The sequence below is a fragment of the Salvelinus alpinus genome, chromosome 22 (genome assembly GCF_045679555.1).
Source record: "Salvelinus alpinus chromosome 22, SLU_Salpinus.1, whole genome shotgun sequence".
Classification (NCBI taxonomy): domain Eukaryota; kingdom Metazoa; phylum Chordata; class Actinopteri; order Salmoniformes; family Salmonidae; genus Salvelinus; species Salvelinus alpinus.
Genome location: NC_092107.1, coordinates 34,486,477 through 34,508,336, shown reverse-complemented (window position 1 = coordinate 34,508,336; position 21,860 = coordinate 34,486,477). Strand labels below are relative to the sequence as shown.

The 21,860-nt window shown below is 41.6% G+C and overlaps 1 protein-coding gene across 1 annotated transcript in view; it reads right to left on the bottom strand.

Annotated features, from left to right (window-relative positions):
- The window catches only part of LOC139549457 (roundabout homolog 1-like), a gene marked incomplete in the record, with an annotated part of 182,916 nt that overhangs the window by 32,633 nt on the left and 128,423 nt on the right, over nt 1-21,860 (bottom strand). The window contains 3 exon segments of the mRNA XM_071359983.1: nt 1,895-2,049; nt 8,479-8,521; nt 18,760-18,786. Coding sequence (XP_071216084.1) covers nt 1,895-2,049; nt 8,479-8,521; nt 18,760-18,786 — 225 coding nt within the window.

The following is a 21,860-nucleotide window of genomic DNA, read 5'->3' as shown; positions in this document are numbered from 1 at the left end:
TCCACTAGAATCTGGGTAAAATATTTTTCAATATATTTAGTTATTGCTTGCTATTCTGAAGTCTGCCAACCTTGCTATGAGATTGGGAACCTATCTGGGCTAGCTAAAGCCAACTTTTAACAAAAGTGGCTAGTAGTATTACAAAGAAACAACTAACACAAAACAAATTAATAATAATATATACAGTACCAGTCAAAAGTTTGGACACACCTACTCGTTCAAGGGTTTTTATTTATTTGTAATATGTTCTACATTGTAGAATAATAGTGAAGACATCAACACTATGAAATAACAAACATGGAATCATGTAGTAACCAAAAAATATAGTAGATTTTTCAAAGTAGCCACCCTTTGCCTTGATGACAGCTTAGCACACTTGACATTCTCTCAACCAGCTTCACCTGGAGTGCTTTTCCAACAGTCTTGAAGGAGTTCCCACATACGCTGAGCACTTGTTGGCTGCTTTTCCTTCACTCAGCAGTCCAACTCATCCCAAACCATCTCAATTGGGTTGAGGTTGGGTGATTGTGGAGGCCAGGTCATCTGATGCAGCACTCCATCGCTCTCCTTCTTGGTCAAATAGCAATTACACAGCCTGGAGGTGTGCTGATTATAGTCCCACTAAGTGCAAACCAGATTGGATGACGTATCGCCACAGAATGCTGTGGCAGCCATGTTGGTTAAGTGTGCCTTGAATTCTAAATAAATCACAGACAGTGTCACCAGCAAAGCACCCCCACACCATCACACCTCCTCCTCCATGCTTCACGGTGGGAACCACACATGCGGAGATCATCTATTCACCTACTCTGCGTCTCACAAAGACATGACGGTTGGAACCAAAAATCTCCAATTTGGACTCATCAGACCAAAGGACAAATTTCCACTGGTCTAATGTCCATTGCTTGTGTTTCTTGGCCCAAGCAAGTCTCTTCTTCTTATTGGTGTCCTTTAGTAGTGGATTCCTTGCAGCAATTCGACCATGAAGGCCTGATTCACGCAGTCTCCTCTGAACAGTTGATGTTGAGATGTGTCTGTTACTTGAACTCAGTGAAGCATTTATTTGGGCTGCAATTTCTGAGGTTGGTAACTCTAATGAACTTTATCCTCTGCAGCAGAGGTAACTCTGGGTCTTCCTTTCCTGTGGCGGTCCTCATGAGAGCCAGTTTCATCATAGCGCTCAATGGTTTTTGCGACTGTACTTGAAGAAACTTTCAAAGTTCTTGAAGTTTTCCGGATTAACTGACTTTCTTAAAGTAATGATGGACTGTTGTTTCTCTTTTCTTATTTGAGCTGTTCTTGCCATAATATGGACTTGGTCTTTTACCAAATAGGGCTATCTTCTGTATACCAGCCGTACCTTGTCACAACACAACTGATTGGCTCAAACACATTTAGAAAGAAATAAATTGCACAAATTAACTTTTAACAAGACACACCTGTTAAATGAAATGCATTCCAGGTGACTACCTTATGAAGCTGGTTGAGAGAATGCCAATAGTGTGCAAAGCTGTCATCAAGGCATAGGGTGGCTACTTCGAAGAGTTTCAAATATAAAATATATTTTGATTTGTTTAACACTTTTTTGGTTATTGCATGAGTTTGGATGTCTTCACTATTATTCTACAATGTAGAAAATAGTAAAAATAAAGAAAAACCCTCGGATGAGTATGTGTGTTCAAACTTATGACTTGTACTGCATATACAGTATATGTGTGTTATTATTATTACTATAAAAACATTATAACAGGACAAATCTGAGGGGGCACGTGCCCTGTGCCCCCTATGGGCATGATGCCCCTGTGCCCCCTATGGACATGATGCCTCAGAGTTATTTTGATGTTTTAGTACAGTTTATGTTTGGATGAGTTGTTCCAGTGCGTAGCGTACTCACCTGGGCGGCTGTATGTAGCCAGGTTGCTGTCACTGTTACCCTGTCCTGCGGTGCAGCAGTTCATGCTACAGTCGTTGTGATTGGAGCAGGAGTTGGGCCAGGTATCAGCCAACCAGGGCTGGGTAGCAGACTCCCCAATGTTCAGCAAACCTGGCCTGGAAGGATGGGGCACAAAACAGTCAACACTGACTAACAGTGGAACATGCTGCCCCACTGTAACACAGGTTTTAGGCAGATCAATGGGGATTCAGTCAATACTAAATTATTATTTTGAAATTGTCACACTTCCCTATGGCTAGGTCCTAGGCTGTTGTTTTACAGAAAATATCACTCCCTCTCCTTCCCTCTCTCTCTCTCTCTCTCTCACCTTTCTCTCCCTGATCCATTGGCCTTGGATGCGTATTAGAGGAAAGCTCAGCTAAAGACATTATGTGCGCTTGACTTGTCCATGGCCAATGACACTGTTTCACTGAGCCCTCGTGAGCATTAGCGATCCGCTCGGATTAGAAAGCCAGATAGAATTCACTCCCGGCATGCACCACAAACGCTCCGCCAGTAGATTCCATGGTGTCACAGAACATCTTTGTCATCCTTTAAAGTTTAGTATAAATACACAACTACAGTCAAGGACTGAAAGTACAGAACAGAACTGAGATCAAAGGAGGTCATGGACATCTCAACTTTCCCACTACGTGCTTCAGAAGAGGAGTACAGTAGGATATCCATCTCCTGTCCTGGTTTCTATCTCCTTTACACCGTCTGAACAGACTACCAGCTCTCTGCTGTCTGAACAGACTACCATCTCTCTGCTGTCTGAACAGACTACCATCTCTCTGCTGTCTGAACAGACTACCAGCTCTCTGCTGTCTGAACAGACTACCAGCTCTCTGCTGTCTGAACAGACTACCAGCTCTCTACTGTCTGAACAGACTACCAGCTCTCTGCTCGTTAGGGCTGTCCCCGACTAAAAAAAATCTTTGTTGACCGAAAGTCGTCTCTTCTTTCGACCAATCGATTGCTTAACATTTTTAAATGTGTCATTTTCCTTATATAGACACACCCTATGTGTTTTAATAAAATTAACTATATGCATTGAGCTTGTCTGATGCTTTAAGCTTACGGTTTTATGCCTCAAGAGGGCACCAGAGATGTAGATAACCAGAAGAAAAAAAACTTAACCTGACCCAACTATTCTCCTCCAACTCCTGCTGGCTTTCACAGATTCTGCCAAATCAAATCAAATCCAATTTTATTGGTCACATACACATGGTTAGCAGACGTTATTGCGAGTGTAGCAAAATGCTTGTGTTTCTAGTTCTGACAGTGCAGTAATATCTGACAAGTAATCTAACAATTCCACAACAACTCCCTAATACACACAAATCTAAAGGGATGGAATAAGAATATGTACATATAAATATATGGATGAGCGATGGCCGAGCGGTATAGGCAATATGCAATAGATGGTATAAAAATACAGTATATACATATGAGATGAGTAATGGAAGATATGTAAACATTATTAAAGTGGCATTTTTAAAGTGACTAGTAATCTATTTATTAAATAGCCAAGGATTTCAAGTCTGTATGTAGGCAGCAGCCTCTCTGTGTTAGTGACGGCTGTTTCACAGTCTGATGGCCTTGAAATATAAGCAATTTTTCAGTCTCTCCATTTCTACCGATCTGCGTGCCAGGTATGGTCTTCGCATGCTAATTTTCATGAAACAGTTTAATTTAATTTAGAATAACGTCTTCATATCTCAAAATTACTGTCATATGGTTAATAAATATTATATCTAAATGTAAATGAAAATGACACGAACCTAAAAAGTATCTTCTATTGCCAACTATATAAAATCAGTGCAGCCTGCACTGCAGGTAGAAAATATCCAGATAAAAAGAAATACCCTATGAATCATATTGGCTACACATGGCCTGTCTGCAACGAACTTGAAACATTATATCAACTTTGGGTCCAGCCTGAAGATTGTGCAAGCGAACTTGCAACATTGTATAAAATATTCTGGGCCCTCAGAGTTTCCCTGTCAGTGAGCTTGGGACAGATTAGTGTTGGTGCATTAAGCCAATCAGAAATACTATCAGATCCCCAAATGAGCACATTAATATTCCTTTTTTTGCACACAGGCCTGGTAACCTATAGGCCTACTTCTATGTATAATCAGGCCTGGTAACCTATAGGCCTACTTCTATGTATAATCAGGCTGGTAACCTATAGGCCTACTTCTATGTATAATCAGGCCTGGTAACCTATAGGCCTCCTTCTATATATAATCAGGCTGGTAACCTATAGGCCTACTTCTATATATAATCAGGCTGGTAACCTATAGGCCTACTTCTATGTATAATCAGGCTGGTAACCTATAGGCCTACTTCTATATATAATCAGGCTGGTAACCTATAGGCCTACTTCTATATATAATCAGGCTGGTAACCTATAGGCCTACTTCTATATATAATCAGGCCTGGTAACCTATAGGCCTACTTCTATATATAATCAGGCCTGGTAACCTATAGGCCTACTTCTATGTATAATCAGGCCTGGTAACCTATAGGCCTACTTCTATGTATAATCAGGCCTGGTAACCTATAGGCCTACTTCTATATATAATCAGGCCTGGTAACCTATAGGCCTACTTCTATATATAATCAGGCCTGGTAACCTATAGGCCTACTTCTATATATAATCAGGCCTGGTAACCTATAGGCCTACTTCTATGTATAATCAGGCCTGGTAACCTATAGGCCTACTTCTATATATAATCAGGCCTGGTAACCTATAGGCCTACTTCTATATATAATCAGGCCTGGTAACCTATAGGCCTACTTCTATATATAATCAGGCCTGGTAACCTATAGGCCTACTTCTATATATAATCAGGCCTGGTAACCTATAGGCCTACTTCTATATATAATCAGGCCTGGTAACCTATAGGCCTACTTCTATACGTGCATGACCGTACTCAACATTGACAGGAGTTCTCCAAACAAAAGACAATGACTAAATTGACAGAACTCGGATACGGAATTAAATAAACCACAACTTTTTTCTCACAATTGTAGCATAGGTTGTGCACTCTGCAAACAATGTGCCCACTCAGACAATGAGAACAGGAAGACTGGAATAATAATATTGAACGCATTAAAAGAAACAACCGTAATCAAAGTAACAAACATTGTAAATTAGAAATGAGAGAAATTAACAGTAAATGTACTACTGGGGATGTATGTAATGGAGAGTTGATAGACACTTACAATTAATGCAAACAATTCACACAATGAAGTTCTGAAAACAATGAATGTGCACAAATTGGCGGGAGAGAGCACATGCTGGAGAGAGAAGTGCATTGTACATCTGGGCACATGGTCAATCCCACGTCTGCATTGGTGATGCAGCATTTATGGTGATACGGCCTCAGCAGAAGTCGGGGCATTCATACTTCACGCGCTTCACGGAGCAGTGCAGTGCTTTTGTCAAGGAAGTGAGTTTGTGTTTATACAGGATGTAACGCCACCACCTACAGTCAACCTATCTTTTCAATGCGGAGCTATACACAGCCCTCCGCATTGTTACACAACTTTGGAGGCGCATGGCGACACGGTACAGAGCTGGATTTGGCCTCTGCATGCCTCTGGAGGCTCCACAATTGTGTCACACCCTCCATAAGGAGCCTTTGACCACATTTTCAGATCAAGCATAAATTAGTCTAGGCCTCCACAATGGATTAGTTCACTGAGATGGGCGCAAATATATATACACTACCGGTCAAAAGGATTTTTCTTTATTTTTACTATTTTCTATGTTGTAGAATAATAGTGAAGACATCAAGACTATGAAATAACACATATGGAATCATGTAATAACCAATAAAGTGTTAAACGAATCAACATATATTTTATATTTGAGATTCTTCAAAGTAGCCACCCTTTGCCTTGATGACAGCTTTGCACACTCTTAGCATTCTCTCAACCAGCTTCATGAGGTAGTCATATGGAATGCATTTCAAATAACAGGTGTGCCGTCATGGTCAAATTCCTGCAGATAAACACTACTAAAAGACACCAATAATAAGAAGAGACTTGCTTGGGCCAAGAAACACAAGCAATGGACATTAGACCGGTGGAAATCTGTCCTTTGGTCTGGAGTCCAAATTGGAGATTTTTGGTTCCAACCGCTGTGTCTTTGTGAGACCCGGTGTGGGTGAACGGATGATTTCCGCATGTGTATTCCCCACCGTGAAGCATGGAGGAGGAGGTGTTATGGTGCTTTGCTGGTGACACTGTCTGTGATTTATTTAGAATTCAGGCACACTTAACCAGCATGGCTACCACAGCATTCTGCAGTGATACACCATCCCATCTGGTTTGGGCTTAGTGGGACTATCATTTGTTTATCAACAGGACAATGACCCAGCACACCTCCAGGCTGTGTACGGGCTATTTTACCAAGAAGGAGAGTGATGGAATGCTGCATCAGATGACCTGGCCTCCACAATCCCCCAACCTCAACCAAATTGAGATGGTTTGGGATGAGTCAGACTGCAGAGTGAATGAAAAGCAGCCAACAAGTGTTCAGCATACGTGGGAACTCCTTCAAGACTGTTGGAAAATAATTCCAGGTGAAGCTGGTGTAGAGAATGCCAAGATTGTGCAAAGCTGTCATCAAGGCAAAGGGTGGCTACTTTGAAGAATCTCAAATATAAAATATATTGTGATGTGTTTAACAATTTTTTGGTTACTTCATGGTTCCATATGTGTTATTTCATAGTTTTTATGTGTTCACTATTATTCTACATGTAGAATATAGTAAAAATAACGAAACCTTTGAATGAGTAGGTGTTCTAAAACTTTTGACTGGAAGTGTAAATATATATATATATATGTTACTGCTCAACTAAAACAATCTCGGTCGACCAATAGCCTAACGATCAAACAATCAAACAATCGACCAGTCAACATTTTACATTTGAAGCAGCCAGACTAAATAGCCTTATAATTCCCATCAAATGGGGTGATTTATTAGAGCCCAAAGGCTATACTAGCACAACATCCCGAAAGCCTTTAACTGTTATTTCTCTCCCATCACTACCACTGGAACAATCCAACCTGTCAGACATTCGCATTGTACTGAGTTGTTTTCCCCGTTTCTTATTCAGCTGACTTAGTCTCCGCTTACGGTCTCCACATTCATTTTGAGTAGTGAACACATTTGTCTTGGAGAGACAAATACAATCTCGAAATGGCTCCTCAATCTTGTGAGTGGTTCAGTGGAGATATGTAGAGAATGGACATTGTCTTTGAGCAGAGCTCCCATGTTCAGGCTGTAGACCTGACTCAATCACAGAGCAGGGTAATAACATGATTGTATAGATAGACACATAACGACTATGGAACAATAGGCAACCATAGAGATACCTTTAGCACAAAGAGGGGACAATACCAAAACACTGCTTTAACTCAAACAAGTCTATAGATACACTGCCATCAACGTGGGTTCTAGATGATTGAGGAGACTATAACATCAGTGAATGTATGAGTGTCTCAGTACGCGTGACTAGTAGGTAGTCTGGAAAACAACACATAGGCTACTGGTCACTGTCACACCCTCTCCTGTATCATTCTTCCCATCTATTTACAGAGGGCCCTCCATTCTAAAGAGTAGGGTGTGTGCAAACTCAACTATCGCCATCTCTGTGTATGTTAGAGATGAGGCTATGGCACAGCCTTGTGGCCAGACATGGTGCTCTTCTCTGTGGGATGAGGAGGATAGGGGTTTGGGGAGATGAGATAATCATTTGTTCCTGCTGGTATCAAAGTACTTTCTGCACCTCCTTTCCGTCTCCTCCGCTCCCATCCCATCTTCTCTTCTCCTCTCCCTCCCCTCTTCTCCGCTCTGCTCTCCTCCCTTCTTTTCTATCCCCTCCCTCTCCTCTCTGGTCTTCACTCACTCACTCACTCACTCACTCACTCACTCACTCACTCACTCACTCACTCACTCACTCACTCACTCACTCACTCACTCACTCACTCACTCACTCACTCACTCACTCACTCACTCACTCACTCACTCACTCACTCACTCACTCACTCACTCACTCTCTCTCTCTCTCTCTCTCTCTCTCTCTCTCTCTCTCTCTCTCTCTCTCTCTCTCTCTCTCTCTCTCTCTCTCTCTCTCTCTCTCTCTCTCTCTCTCTCTCTCTCTCTCTCTCTCTCTCTCTCTCTCTCTCTCTCTCTCTCTCTCTCTCTCTCTCTCTCTCTCTCTCTCCTCTCCTCTCTCTCTCCTCTCTCCCTCTCCTCTCCTCTCCTCCCATTTCCTCTCCATCCTATTTCCTTCTTCCTCTCCCTCCCCTCTCCTCTACTCCCTTCTCCTCCCCTCACTTCCCCTCTCCTCCCCTCTCCACCTCTGCCTGTGCTGTAAGCTTTATGAAGTAAAAGCCCTCCCCCTAGTGTCCTTCAGAGGAAGGTACACCTTCCCTCACATTCTACTTGATGTTTCATATTCGTACAGAAGAGACGAATATACATGTAGACAACACCCCCTCTCATAGTAGACATGTATTCTTACCTTCCAGCACTGCTGACAGCCTCTCCCCCTCTCTGGTACGCCACTGAGAACAGAGACACAGAGAAAAGGTACAGACATGAACACCATAATCACAATCGTCATCAGAGTAACAGGCTTATCAAAACACAATAACATGGACTGTGGAGTGTGTTTGGCTCTCCTGTAAGCCTGTGTTTGTATGTGTGTGGTGTGTGGCATTTTTGATAGTGTGCGTGTATGTTTACACATGTATGTGTGTGTGTACTACACCCTGTGTGTAGATCGGTGGAGACTGAGTCACTGTGTGTGTGTGTGTGTGTGTGTGTGTGTGTGTGTGTGTGTGTGTGTGTGTGTGTGTGTGTGTGTGTGTGTGTGTGTGTGTGTGTGTGTGTGTGTGTGTGTGTGTGTGTGTGTGTGTGTGTGTGTGTGAGAGAGGCTTAGGGGGCTGCACAGTGCTTTGGTCTCCTGCCATGGCTGGCGTGTGTTTGAAGCGCAGTGCGCTGGAAGTTGGACTCTTTCAAGGAGCTTTAAGCTGCCGGTGTGAAGGAGAGATAAACTCCAACTTTAATTACAATCTCTTCTCTGAGGAAGGGGTGGTAGGGTTTTTGGGCTGGCTGGCTGGCTGAGTACAGTAGTACAGTACTTTGGCTTTCTATCTCTGGGACCTCAGGACATACAGTACATGGCTCACTAAGATTAATTTGTGAATTTATACTCCCATCAAAACATGACAGATGGAGTTTTTTTAAAACTCTGAATATCTTTGGTCATGGTTTTGCAAAGACTCATAACTTCAATGGTGAGGAAATACAACGCTTTTATACTGAGAGATGCTTTGCAATGTTAGGCGTGCAGTTCTGGTCGAACCTTTCTCTCGTTCCTCAGATCTGGGGAGGAAAGCTGATGATAACCAATGCCAGAAAAGCGACGCTGGGAAGTATGTGTGTGTTGGGACCAATATGGTGGGAGAGAGGGAGAGTGAGATCGCTGAGCTCACTGTGCTCGGTAAGTAACCTTCCTCACAGTCTCTCTCTCTCTCTCTCTCTCGCAGTGCATGCTGGGAGTTTTTTGGAGTTTGAGTGTTTGGTGTGGAGAGCTCTGTCCTAACTTTTTTCTGGATTCTGTCTTGGTCTTAAAAAAAATAAAAATAATCTATGGTGGAGGGTTAATGAACTATTTGTTTAAGCGGTATCCACAGATTTTTTCAAAATTAGGGTGGAAGAGGACAGAGTTAGTTGCCTGGAGTTTGGAAGGTGTGGTGTGCGCGATGGCTTCTCAGCCTAGCGCGGAGGAGACGCTGTCGATACGGCATGGATTCAGGTATGTTCCTGAGAACGGAGTTAAAGTGGAGGAGGTTCTGCTCGCGGTCGGTGAACAGGTTGGAGCTGAATTTATACATTCTGCTTCTAGAATGAACAAAGCTGTCATTGTGTTCATGAAAAGACATTGGGTTGGTAGGCTAATTGCTAGTGGAATATTTGTAAGGGTTGTGTTGGTGCCAATTTCGCCTCAATCTCCCTCTTTGACAAGGGTGGTAGTTGCAAATTTGCCTCCGTTTCTTACGGATGATCAAATCAGGAAAGAGCTGAGTCGTTTCGGTAAGTTTGCTAGCGGTTTCCGTGTTCTGTCAGCAGGTTTTCAGGCAGATGCCGTTAAGCACGTTGTTTCATTCCGGAGGCAAGTGTTCATGTTCGTGAATAACAATGAGCAACAACTAAATGTGCATTTTAAAGTGAGGCTTGGTGTCCTCTCACCCAGGAAACAGTTTAGGTTGAAGAAGTGGGTCACAACAGTGAGTAAGGGTCAACCCTCAGACGCTGTTTAGATGAATAGTTTCTTTCTGGCACTGTGGCATTTTGAGCTTTGCTATTGGTCTTTTTCTTTGCTGGCTTATGGAGACTCTTCGGGTAGGCTCGCTCAATATAAAATGTCGCCAGAGATACGGGAAAGAGAAGTGTGTTGGGTGAATATGTAAAACAAAACAAAAAAGTACAGGTTTTGTTTCTGCAGGAGACACATAGTGATGTGGTGAATGAAGTCGATTGGGGGCTCTGGTGGAAAGGGGCAAGTGTGTTGAGCCATGGGACAAATTCTAGTGCTGGGGTGACATTACAGACAGACCCCAATCTTTTTGTACCGGGTCTGTCTGTAAAAATTTGCTCCTCAAAGGAGGTGTGTAGGCTGCTTGTTGTAAAAGCAGAAATTAACTTCACTAGGGTAGGGGGCAGCAATTGGAATTTTGGATGAAAAGTGTGCCCAAATTAAACTGCCTGCTACTCAGGCCCAGAATATAGGATTTGCATATAATTAGTAGATTTGAATAGAAAACACTCTATAGTTTCCTAAACTGTTAAAATAATGTATGTGAGTATAACAGAACTGATATGGCAGGCAAAAACCCGAGGAAAATCTAACCAGGAAGTACTCTTATTTTGAAAGGCTGTTTTTCCATTGAAAGCCTATCCACCATACAAAGACTTAGGACCCAGTGCATGAGCTCTGTGGCTTCCTCTACATGTGGCCAGTCTTTAGGCATTGTTTCAGGCGTTTACTCTGAAAAATGAGGGAGATACAGCACTTTCAATCAGTGGCCAGTGGAAATTTCCATTCATCAGCCATGCGCCTTATCGGGAACGCGCCTTTCTTGTTTCTCCTTTCCTATTGACGAAGCTTTTGTCCGGTTTAAATATTATTTATTATTTATGACAAAAACAACCGGAGGATTGATTTTAAACATCGTTTGGCATGTTTTTACTAACTTTTATTGTACTTTAAAACTTTTGGTCAAAAAACGTGCAAACAAAAAGGAGGTATTTGGTCATAAAGAGGGACATTATCGAACAAAACAAACATTTATTGTCTAACATGGAGACCTGGGAGTGCCACCAGATGAATATCATCAAAGGTAAGTGATTAATTTTCATGCTATTTCTGATTTTTGTGACACTCAACTTGGCTGGAAAATGGCTGTATGGGTTTCTGTGGCTAGGTGCTGACCTAACATAATCGCAAAGTGTGCTTTCTCCGTAAAGCCTTTTTGAAATCTGACACAGCGGTTGCATTAAGGAGAAGTTTATCTTTTAACTTTATCTTTTTGTTTATGATGAGTATTTCTGTAATTTGATGTGGCTCTCTGCACTTTCATCGGATGTTTGTTTGAGACAATGCATTTCTGACCATATGTAAACTGAGATTTTTGGATATAAATATGAACTTTATAGAACAAAACATACATGTATTGTGTAACATAAAGTCCTATGAGTGCCATCTGATGAAGATCATCAAAGGTTAGTGATTAATTTTATCTCTATTTCTGCTTTTTGTGACTCCTCTCTTTGGTTGGAAAAATGTCTGTATGGTTTTCTGTGACAAGGTGCTGACCTAACATAATCGCATGGTGTGCTTTCGCAGTAAAGCCTTTTTGAAATCAGACACTGTGGTTGGATTTACAAGAAGTTTATCTTTAAATTGTGGATAATACTTGTATGTTTGAGGAATTTTAATTATGGGATTTCTGTTTTGAATTTGGCGCCCTGCAATTCCACTGGCTGTTGTCGAGCTGGGACGCTAGCGTCCCACTTGTACCAGAGAGGTTAACAACATGGGTTTTGTCTTTATAAATGTGTACGCACCTAACACAGGTAGAGAGAGGGGTTCTATCTATCTTAGACAGGAACTCTCACAGGTAGCGCCTGATGAGACGCTGGTGGTCGGCGAGGACTGGAACTGTACAATGGATTTTACGAAAGACAGAAATGGGGAAGAGCCTCATTCAGTGGCAGTGGGAGTGTTAAGGGACATCATTAATCAGTTCAGCCTGGTGGATGTTTGGAGAACTAAAGATCCCAACACAAGACAGTATACATTTTTACGTGTCCAGGAATCAGAGCAATAGGCTGTTGGTCGGTACCATTCTCTCGGTGGGGTTTTCAGATCCTCACATAACCATGGCTCAGCTGTCAATTTCACCAGGGCCTCGGCAGGCCTCCTATTGGAAGTTTAATGTAAAGCTCTTACAAGATAACACTTTGTGCTCAGGTTTCCAGACATTTTGGGAAAGGTGGGGGCAGTGAAGAGAGGAGTATGAGTCTCTGAGTCAATGGTGGGATGTGGGGAAAGTCCAAATTCGGCTTTTCTGTCAACATTATACAGCTCTCTCATCCTCAGAGGCTAGGAGAGTATTGGGGGAACTCGAGCGTAGTATCAGTGAGGTGGAGGTAGAGCTGGTGGGGCAAGGCAATGTAGGCCTCCAGGCTAATTTAGCTGAATTACGTAGGGACCTGGGCAGCTTTTTCCAGGTTAAAGCAAAGGGAGCACTTGTAAGAGCTACGTTCTCCATGCTCAAGGAGATGGAAGCTCCCAGGTCCTTCTTCTTTGGTTTGGAAAGACAGAGCGGTGAAGCCAACTTGTTCTTAATCAGGAACATGTTGAACTTGTCGAGAGGTTCTAATGTGAACTTTGGACTGGCCTCTTTAGATCAAGAGAAGGCTTTTATTAGAGTGGACCATGAGTATCTGTTTAATGTGATGTCTGGTTTTGGGTTTTGGGAAAGGTTTTTGACTTTGTGAAGATGTTGTATGCTGGGGCGTCATGTATGGTCAAGTTGGGAGGGGGGCTCAGTAGTCCAGTCTCGGTGAAGCAGTGCATTAGACAAGGATGCCCTCTATCGGGGCAGTTATATACCTCCTTCCATCAGCAAGGGCATTGAAGATGAAACGTGGCTGGGTCTTTCAGCATAACAATGATCCCAGACACACGGCCCGGGCAACGAAGGAGTGGCTTCGTAAGAAGCATTTCAAGGTCCTGGAGTGGCCTAGCCAGTCTCCAGATCTCAACCCCATAGAAAATCTTTGGAGGGAGTTGAAAGTCCGTGTTACCCAGCAACAGCCCCAAAACATCACTGCTCTAGAGGAGATCTGCATGGAGGAATGGGCCAAAATACCAGCAACAGTGTGTGAAAACCTTGTGAAGACTTACAGAAAACGTTTGACCTCTGTCATTGCCAACAAAGGGTATATAACAAAGTATTGAGATAAACTTTTGTTATTGACCAAATACTTATTTTCCACCATAATTTGCAAATAAATTCATATAAAATCCTACAATGTGATTTTTTGGAATTCTTTTTCTCATTTTGTCTGTCATAGTTGAAGTGTACCTATGATGAAAATTGCAGGCCTCTCTCATCTTTTTAAGTGGGAGAACTTGCACAATTGGTGGCTGACTAAATACTTTTTTGCCCCACTGTATGGTGTGTTGGGGGGCTGTCTGTACAGCTGGGGAAGATGTTTTGGAAATACGTTTGTAGAAGTGGTGAGGTTTTTTGGTTATTGTGATGTGTGGTGTGTTTTTGTATCGTGTGGTACAGGGAAAGGTGAGTATGGTACATGTATGCAGTACATGATATATTTCGGTGTTTTATTTTAACCTCTAATTCCTCCCAAACCCGGATCCGGGAGCACCCCCCACAGTAAAAAAGCTGACTAGCATAGCCTAGCATAGCGTCACAAGTAAATACTAGCATCTAAATATCATTAAATCACAAGTCCAAGACACCAGATGAAAGATACACATCTTGTGAATCCAGCCATCATTTCTGATTTTTAAAATGTTTTACAGGGAAGACACAATATGTAAATCTATTAGCTAACCACGTTAGCAAAAGACACCACTTTTTTTACTCCACCAGTTTTTTACTCCATCAGTAGCCATCACTAATTCGACCAAATAAAGATATAAATAGCCACTAACCAAGAAACAACTTCATAAGATGACAGTCTGATAACATATTTATTGTATAGCATATGTTTTTTTTTTATACCTGAAGAATTTGCATATTTCAGGTATAAATCACAGTTCTACATTGCAGCTGCAATCTGAAATAGTGCCGAAGCTACCAGAATAATTACAGAGACCAACGTCAAATACCTAATTACTCATCTTAAAACATTTCTGAAAAATACACAGCGTACAGCAAATGAAAGCCCAACATCTTGTGAATCCAGCCAATATGTCAGATTTTTTAAGTGTTTTACAGCGAAAACACAATATAGCATTATATTAGCTTAGCACAATAGCCAGAAACACAAGCAATTTACCAGCAGCACAGGTTAGCGATCGTAACAATACAGCAAAAGATATATAATTTTGGACTAACCTTGATATACTTCGTCAGATGACAGTCCTGTAACATCATATTACACAATGCATATAGGTTTTGTTCGAAAATGTGCATATTTAGCAGCACAAATCGTTGTTATACAATGTGATCAGTGGCAACAGGTCATGCATTCTGGCCGGCGCCATCTTGGAAAGGCACCTAAGTTTACGATTATTTATCGATTAGATTGACTAAAAAATACAGGTTAGACAGCAAATGAAAGATGCATTAGTTATTAATGCAACCGCTGAGTTAGATTTTTAAAATTAACGTTACTAGACATACAGTGTGCGTTACAGCCAGACTAGTGCCGCAATAACGGCGGACAAATGCGTTTACATTTTTCCACATAAATACGGAATAACATCATAAATAGTTCTTACTTTTGGACGAGCTTCCATCAGAATCTTGGGCAAGGTGTCCTTTGTCCAAAAGAATTGTTGCTTGGTTGTAAAACGTCGTCTTCAACTTCGGAATTAGCAGCTAACAATAGCTATGTGGCCACAACATTCCCAAATCCCCAAAACGCAATACTAAGGAAATTCCGAAAATAGCAATATACTCGCATAAACTGATATAACTCGGTTTAAAATAACTTCGTTATGATGTTTCTAACACCTATATCGAATTAAATTACAGACGGATATAGCTAAGGCCGATAACTGAGCGTTTCAAAATGCCATCTTGAGGTCTTGCTTTGCGCAATGACGAACGACGAAAAGAGAGCGCACTTCGTTCCTTGGCCTTTTATAAGCTCTGAGAACTACGTAGACACTCCATTCCACTTCTCATTGGTTACTGACATCCAGGGGAAGGCGGGTGCAGTTCATGTCGACCCATAGGATACATACAGAGCTTTAAACTGATCTGAGAACAGAGCCTCGTTTTCAGACCTTCGCAGTTCCTGTCATGGATTTCGCTGCAGAAAGAGTTCTGGTTCACCCACAGACATAATTCAAACGGTTTTAGAAACTAGAGATTGTTTTCTATCCAATAGTAATAATAATATGCATATTGTACGAGCAAGAATTGAGTACGAGGCAGTTTAATTTGGGAACGATAAATGTCCAAGTTGAAACAGCACCCCCTGTAGTGTCAAGAGGTTTAAGCGGGAGGTGAGGTTTTAACTTCTTGCAACTATAGGGGGTGCTGTTCCGCATTAGCATTTTTTGGTCTCCAAATTAAACTGCCTCGTGCTCAATTCTTGATCGTACAATATGCATATTATTGTTATTATTGGATAGAAAACACTTTCTAGTTTCTATAGCCGTTGGAATTTTGTCTCTGAGTGGTACAGAACTACTTCTACAGCACTTTTCCTGACAGGGAGTCAGATTTCAGAAATTTTGACCCCTGATCTGGGGTCGGTTTTAAGGTGCCTGTAAATGCTATGGAGAAACCGACACTGCCTACGTCTTCCTCTGGGTGTCAGTACGTCATGACGTTTTGAATGGAGTCGATTGCGCAATCAGAGCCACTATAAAACAACAAAACGTGGAAGTACTGTTCTTTCCCTTCGTGCGTCTCACGCAAGATGGACATCGGACTTGCCTCCTTCCAAATGGTTGTTTAGCCAGCAATATTTCTCCGGTCATGTTTTTACTCGTTATAGTTGTTAAAAACATCATAATGTAGTTAATTTGAACCGTTTTATAGCAATTTATATCCGTTTAGTGCGATTTTGAGGAATTTCTTTGTCGTGCACTTTGAAGCTTTGGGCACGTTTCGGGGTCTCGGTCGATGTTAGTGGACATTTCGAAGGACAGAGGACATCTATCGACCAAAAGAAGATTAGACCCAAGAAAGGATACATTGCCCAAGAATCTGATGGAAAATCACCTCATAGTAAGAAATATTTAATATGATAAATCGTTGTTCTGTCGAAATATTTTAAACGCATGTTCCGCCATTTTGTTTGTTATCGCTTCACTTGGCGAACCCTGTATTGCACAGTAAGGATAAATTTAGAAATGTGAATCAGCGGTTGCATTAAGAACTAATTTGTCTTTCGATTCCTGTCAACCCTGTATTTTTTAGTCAAGTATATGATTAGCTTTCGATTAAACTAGATCACTCTGAAAGATGACGTCCGACATTTTGAGGCTTGATTTGCTACTATTTTCATTGTATAACCACGGTTTTGTATGGCTAAATATGCACATTTTCGAACAAACTCTATATGTATGTTGTAAAATGATGTTACAGGAGTGTCATCGGAAGAATTCTGAGAAGGTTAGTGAAAAAATTAATATATTTTGGCGATTGGTCATTGGTCATACACGTTGCTCTCTGTAGTAATTCTAGTCGAGTTGTGATGGTCGGTGCAATTGTAAACTGTGATTTCTACCTGAAATATGCACATTTTTCTAACAAAACCTATCCTATACCATAAATATGTTATCAGACTGTCATCTGATGAGGTTTTTATCTTGGTTAGTGGCTATTTATATCTTTATTTGGCCAAATTAGTGATAGCTACTGATGCAGGAAAAAAATGGTGTAGTTAAAAAAGTGGTGTATTTTGCTAACGTGGTTAGCTAATAGATTTACATATTGTGTCTTCCCTGTAAAACATTTTAAAAAACAGAAATGATGGGTTTATTCACAAGATCTGTATCTTTCATCTGGTGTCTTGGACTTGTGATTTAATGATATTTAGATGCTACTATCTACTTGTGAAGCTATGCTAGCTATGCTAATCAGTGTGTGGGGGGGGTGGGGGGTGATCCCGGACCCGGGGTAGAGGCTCGTGAAAGGTTAATGAAATTAGAATGTTTCATTAAAGAAAGACAAAAAGTCAAAAGTCTCTCACTCTCTCTCTCGCTCTCCCCCTCTCCTGTTGAGAGAGAGAAAGTCTACATTTGGCATCTGTATATAGGGCATTCAGAGCATTCAGGAATTCCACAACGAAAACCATGTAGTGCCTCTCAAATCAGCATCTGGTGGAAGATTAGCACTGACAACATCCTGCCTTTACCGGCAGCGTCACGGCAGCTTCTAGGATTGTAAAGCTCAACAAGCAGAAACTCTAACCTCAAGCATTAAGGAACTGGCCCAAAACTAACCAGCTGACTGAATAGGTTTCACCTGAAAGAGTTCCAGCAGTTCAGAACAGAGGACTGAAACACTCAAACTATTAGACGTGATCCTAGGGCCCAAAGCTGACGAGGAGGAGAAAAACAACTCGCACAGTTTAGATACAGCCTCTGCTCTGCACAGATGGGATTAGTCACCATAACCACAAGCCTCACATAACTCCCCTCTCTCTCTCTTCTTCTCTCTCTTCTTTTCTCTATTCTTCTCTCTCTCACTCTCTTTTGCTCTCTCTCTGATTTACAAGGATGAGCACAGGTGTTGTGACACAAGAGCCAACTACACACACATCTCGGCAGGAGAGAGGGGGGAGAGAGGGAGAGATAGACAGAGAGAGAGAGAGGGAATGAGAGAGTGAGAAGAGAGATAGAAAGAGATAGCGAGAGAGAGAGACTAGAGAAAGAGAGAGATAAACACACAGAAAGAGAGAGAGAGAGAGAGAGAGAGAGAGAGAGAGAGAGAGAGAGAGAGAGAGAGAGAGAGAGAGAGAGAGAGAGAGAGAGAGAGAGAGAAGAGACATGTAGACAGAAAGAGAAAAAGAGAAAAAGAGAGAGAGTGCTCTGTTATGTCCGTGTCAGTCCAGTTCACATCTACCCTCAGTCGCTCCTTTCTCCCTGTCCACAGCTCTGTCTAATCGGTCCATGTGACTGGAGATGTGTGATCATCCTAAATGCCATCAGAGGCAGAGAGGCGGGCAGCAGCAGCCCTTTGATCAAGTCCCCGCCAGTTTTAACAGTTTCTTAGTAGCATGGATGGCACGGCTCGCTCCTCTTTAAGTGCTTACCTCTGAACGCACTGCCTGCACCAGTTGGTAAAACATCTCTGTTATAGTCCTTAAACCTCACACCACACTGCTCCCTTTCTTGTGGCTTAGTATTTTTAACCAAAGAGTGTGTCTTCCGACTGACTGAGCAGAATGACTGCTAGAGCTGTTCAGGCCATCCCTGTGTGACTCAGTGAGTGCAGTCTTGCATTGAAAGGCGGACTGTTATGAGATTTCATAGAGAAGGTGCTATGAAATGAAGCCAAGAGTTATCAGGAGTGCTTACCTGTAGGAGTGAAGGTAAAGGATGGCACTGTAGGTTGAAGCAGAGGCCCAAGAAAGAGGAAAGAGAGAGAAAAACCCAATTAATATAACATAAAATAGCAACATGTATATTCCTCTTGAATCCAATGAGATACACACAACAGGGTTCTCTTCATTGTGTTTGTAACATCAAAACTAACGCAAAGGAGACAAACCTTAACTTTGCCGGAGTATTGAAACACATCATCCTGAGATGTTTTGAAACATTAGATGGTGTGTTGTAACACTGCTTGTGCAACACCTTGCCAGGGACTGAGAGCACTACCGCAAAAGGTTGAAAACACTATTTTGTTGATTCAAGTCCTGTTTAGTGCAGAATTAGTTACCTTCTCTTTTGGTGTTAATTTCCCCTCTCTAAAGCTTCTAACACCACTACGATGTTTCAAATCCTGACTAGTACAGAATTAGATCTGAGTATTTGAATGTTTATATGTATGTGATCATTGGCCAGTTTAACCCATTTTGGCAGGCATCGTTGAGCACGGTGCTCCATCCATCAGCAGTAACTGGCAGCACATATTAAACATGAAACATTTGTGGGAATGGGTTGTCTCATCATTGAACGTAATTTTGCCCAACGGTTTTGATATCCGTTCATCATGATGCATTACACCTCATATCACAACAAGCTGCTTAATACTCATATAGAAGTGTACCTTTCTCTCTTCAAACAAGATAGGAGGAGATTGCAAGGAGATTAAAACCCGACTTCAAATTAGTTCAATCACTCAATTTTCTCTATCTTTGTTTATCCTCTTATAAAATGTATTAGGTCGGATAATTATTATTATTTATATATTTTAAACATTTCATTCATTTTTATTAAGTACGTGTTAGTTGTTGTTTTTGTTGTTGTCAATTTCAATTCACCCCAGAATAATTGAATATCCCTTTGAGCATGGTGAAGTTATTAATTATACTTTTGATGGTGTATCAACACACCAGTCACTACAAAGTAACTCAGTTGCCGGAGAGGAAGGAAACCGCTCAGGGATTTCACCACGAGGCCAATGGTGACTTTAAAACAATTACAGAGTTGAATGGCTGTGATAGGAGCAAAATGAGGATGGGGCAACAACATTTTAGTTACCACCCTGAGCAAGGCAGTTAACTCACTGTTCCCAACCTTGGCTTAAATGTGGAAGACACATTTCAGTTGAATGCATTCAGTTGTACAACTGACTAGGTATCCCTTTTTCCCTTTCCCTTTCCACAATACTAACCTGATTGACAGAGTGAAAAGAAGGAAGCCTCTACAGAAAAATATTCCAAAACTGGCATCTTGTTAGCAACAAGGCACTATAGTAATACTGCAAAAAAAATTGAAAAAACAATTCACTTTTTTGTCCTGAATACAAAGTGTTACATTTGGGGCAAATCCAACACAACACATTACTGAGTACCACTCTCCACATATGTTTAAGCATAGTGGTCGCTGCATCATGTTATGGGTATGCTTGTAATCGTGGAGGACTGGGGAGTTGTTCAGGATAAAAATAAATGAATTGGAGATAAGCACAGGCAAAATCCTAGAGGAAATTCTGGTTCAATCTGCTTTCCACCAGACACTGTGAGGTGAATTCACCTTTCAGTGGACAAAAACCTTGTCACGCCCTGACCATAGTTTGAGTTGTATGTTTCTATGTTTTGTTTGGTCAGGGTGTGATATGAGTGGGCATTCTATGTTGTATGTCTAGTTTGTCTGTTTCTATGTGTTTGGCCTGATATGGTTTTCAATCAGAGGCAGGTGTTAGTCGTTGTCTCTGATTGGGAGCCATATTTAGGTAGCCTGTTTTGTCTTTGTGGGTTGTGGGTGATTGTTCCTGTTCCTGTGTGTCTGTGTTCACGTTACGGGACTGTTTCGTCTTCGTTCATTTTGTCGGTTTATTGTTTTTGTTCGTTGTTAATTATTCTATTAAAATGGATAATCATCACGCTGCATTTTGGTCCTCCTCTCTTTCGCCCGACGAAGAACGTTACAAACCTAAAACATAAGGCCAAATCTACACTGGAGTTTCTTACCAAGAAGACAGTGAATGTTCCTGAGTGACCGAGTTACAGTTTTGCCTTAAATCTACTGGTTGTCTAGCAATGATCAACAATCAATTTGACAGAGCTTGAATAATTGTTAAAAGAATAATGGGAAAATATTGCACAATCCAGGTGTGGAAAGCTCTTAGAAACTTACCCAGAAAGACTCACAGCTGTAATCACTGCCAAAGGTGCCTCTACAAAGTATTGAGTCAGGGGTGTGAATACTTACTTTTGTAATTAGATATTTCTGCATTTTATTTTCAACAAATTTGCTAAAATGTCTAAAAACATTTTGTTCACTTTGTCATTATGGGGTTTTGTGTGTAGATGGGTGAGAAATGTTTTTATCAATTTTGAATTCAGGCTGTAACACAACAAGATGTGGAATATGTATGAAGGGGCATGACTACTTTCTGAAGGCACAGTAGCTATCACTGATGTACAGCTGTCCTCACCTCTTCATCTCCGTTAATTTATGTTAACACAACCTTTCAAATGTCCCTTTAATGCCACAATTATTTCCTCTTGTTTGGATTCCTGCTCTTTTCCCCTTGAAGCTCAGAGCAGCCAAATAGATTGGTCCATTTGGAATGTTTTATCTGTTTGCGTTTCGGCTTTGAAGAGGAGAGAGATTGACACTTGGCATGCGAGGTGCTCGTGAGAAATATTAACATGATTGAGATCAATCAAATAACCACAGTGACAAGAGACCGTCACAGACAGCTTATTCACTGGCTGGATGAGACATCTTGGCGGTGGTACTAATGTCACACAGACCCACGCACACACCCAAGAACGCGCGCACGCACACACACGCGCTTCATGTGGTTGCAATTATACTCTTCTTCTCTTCTCAAAACATTCTTGGTTACCAGTTCCAACAAAGACCATGGCCTCTTGTGGTTTTAAAGAGCAAAAAGAGGGGGTTGAGAGAGAGAGAGAAAGACATATTTGCCTGCTGTGCCCACATGAGCTCAGAGAGTTACAGAGTTAATGTGAGGAAACACTGATGCACTGCTCGGCGCCTCT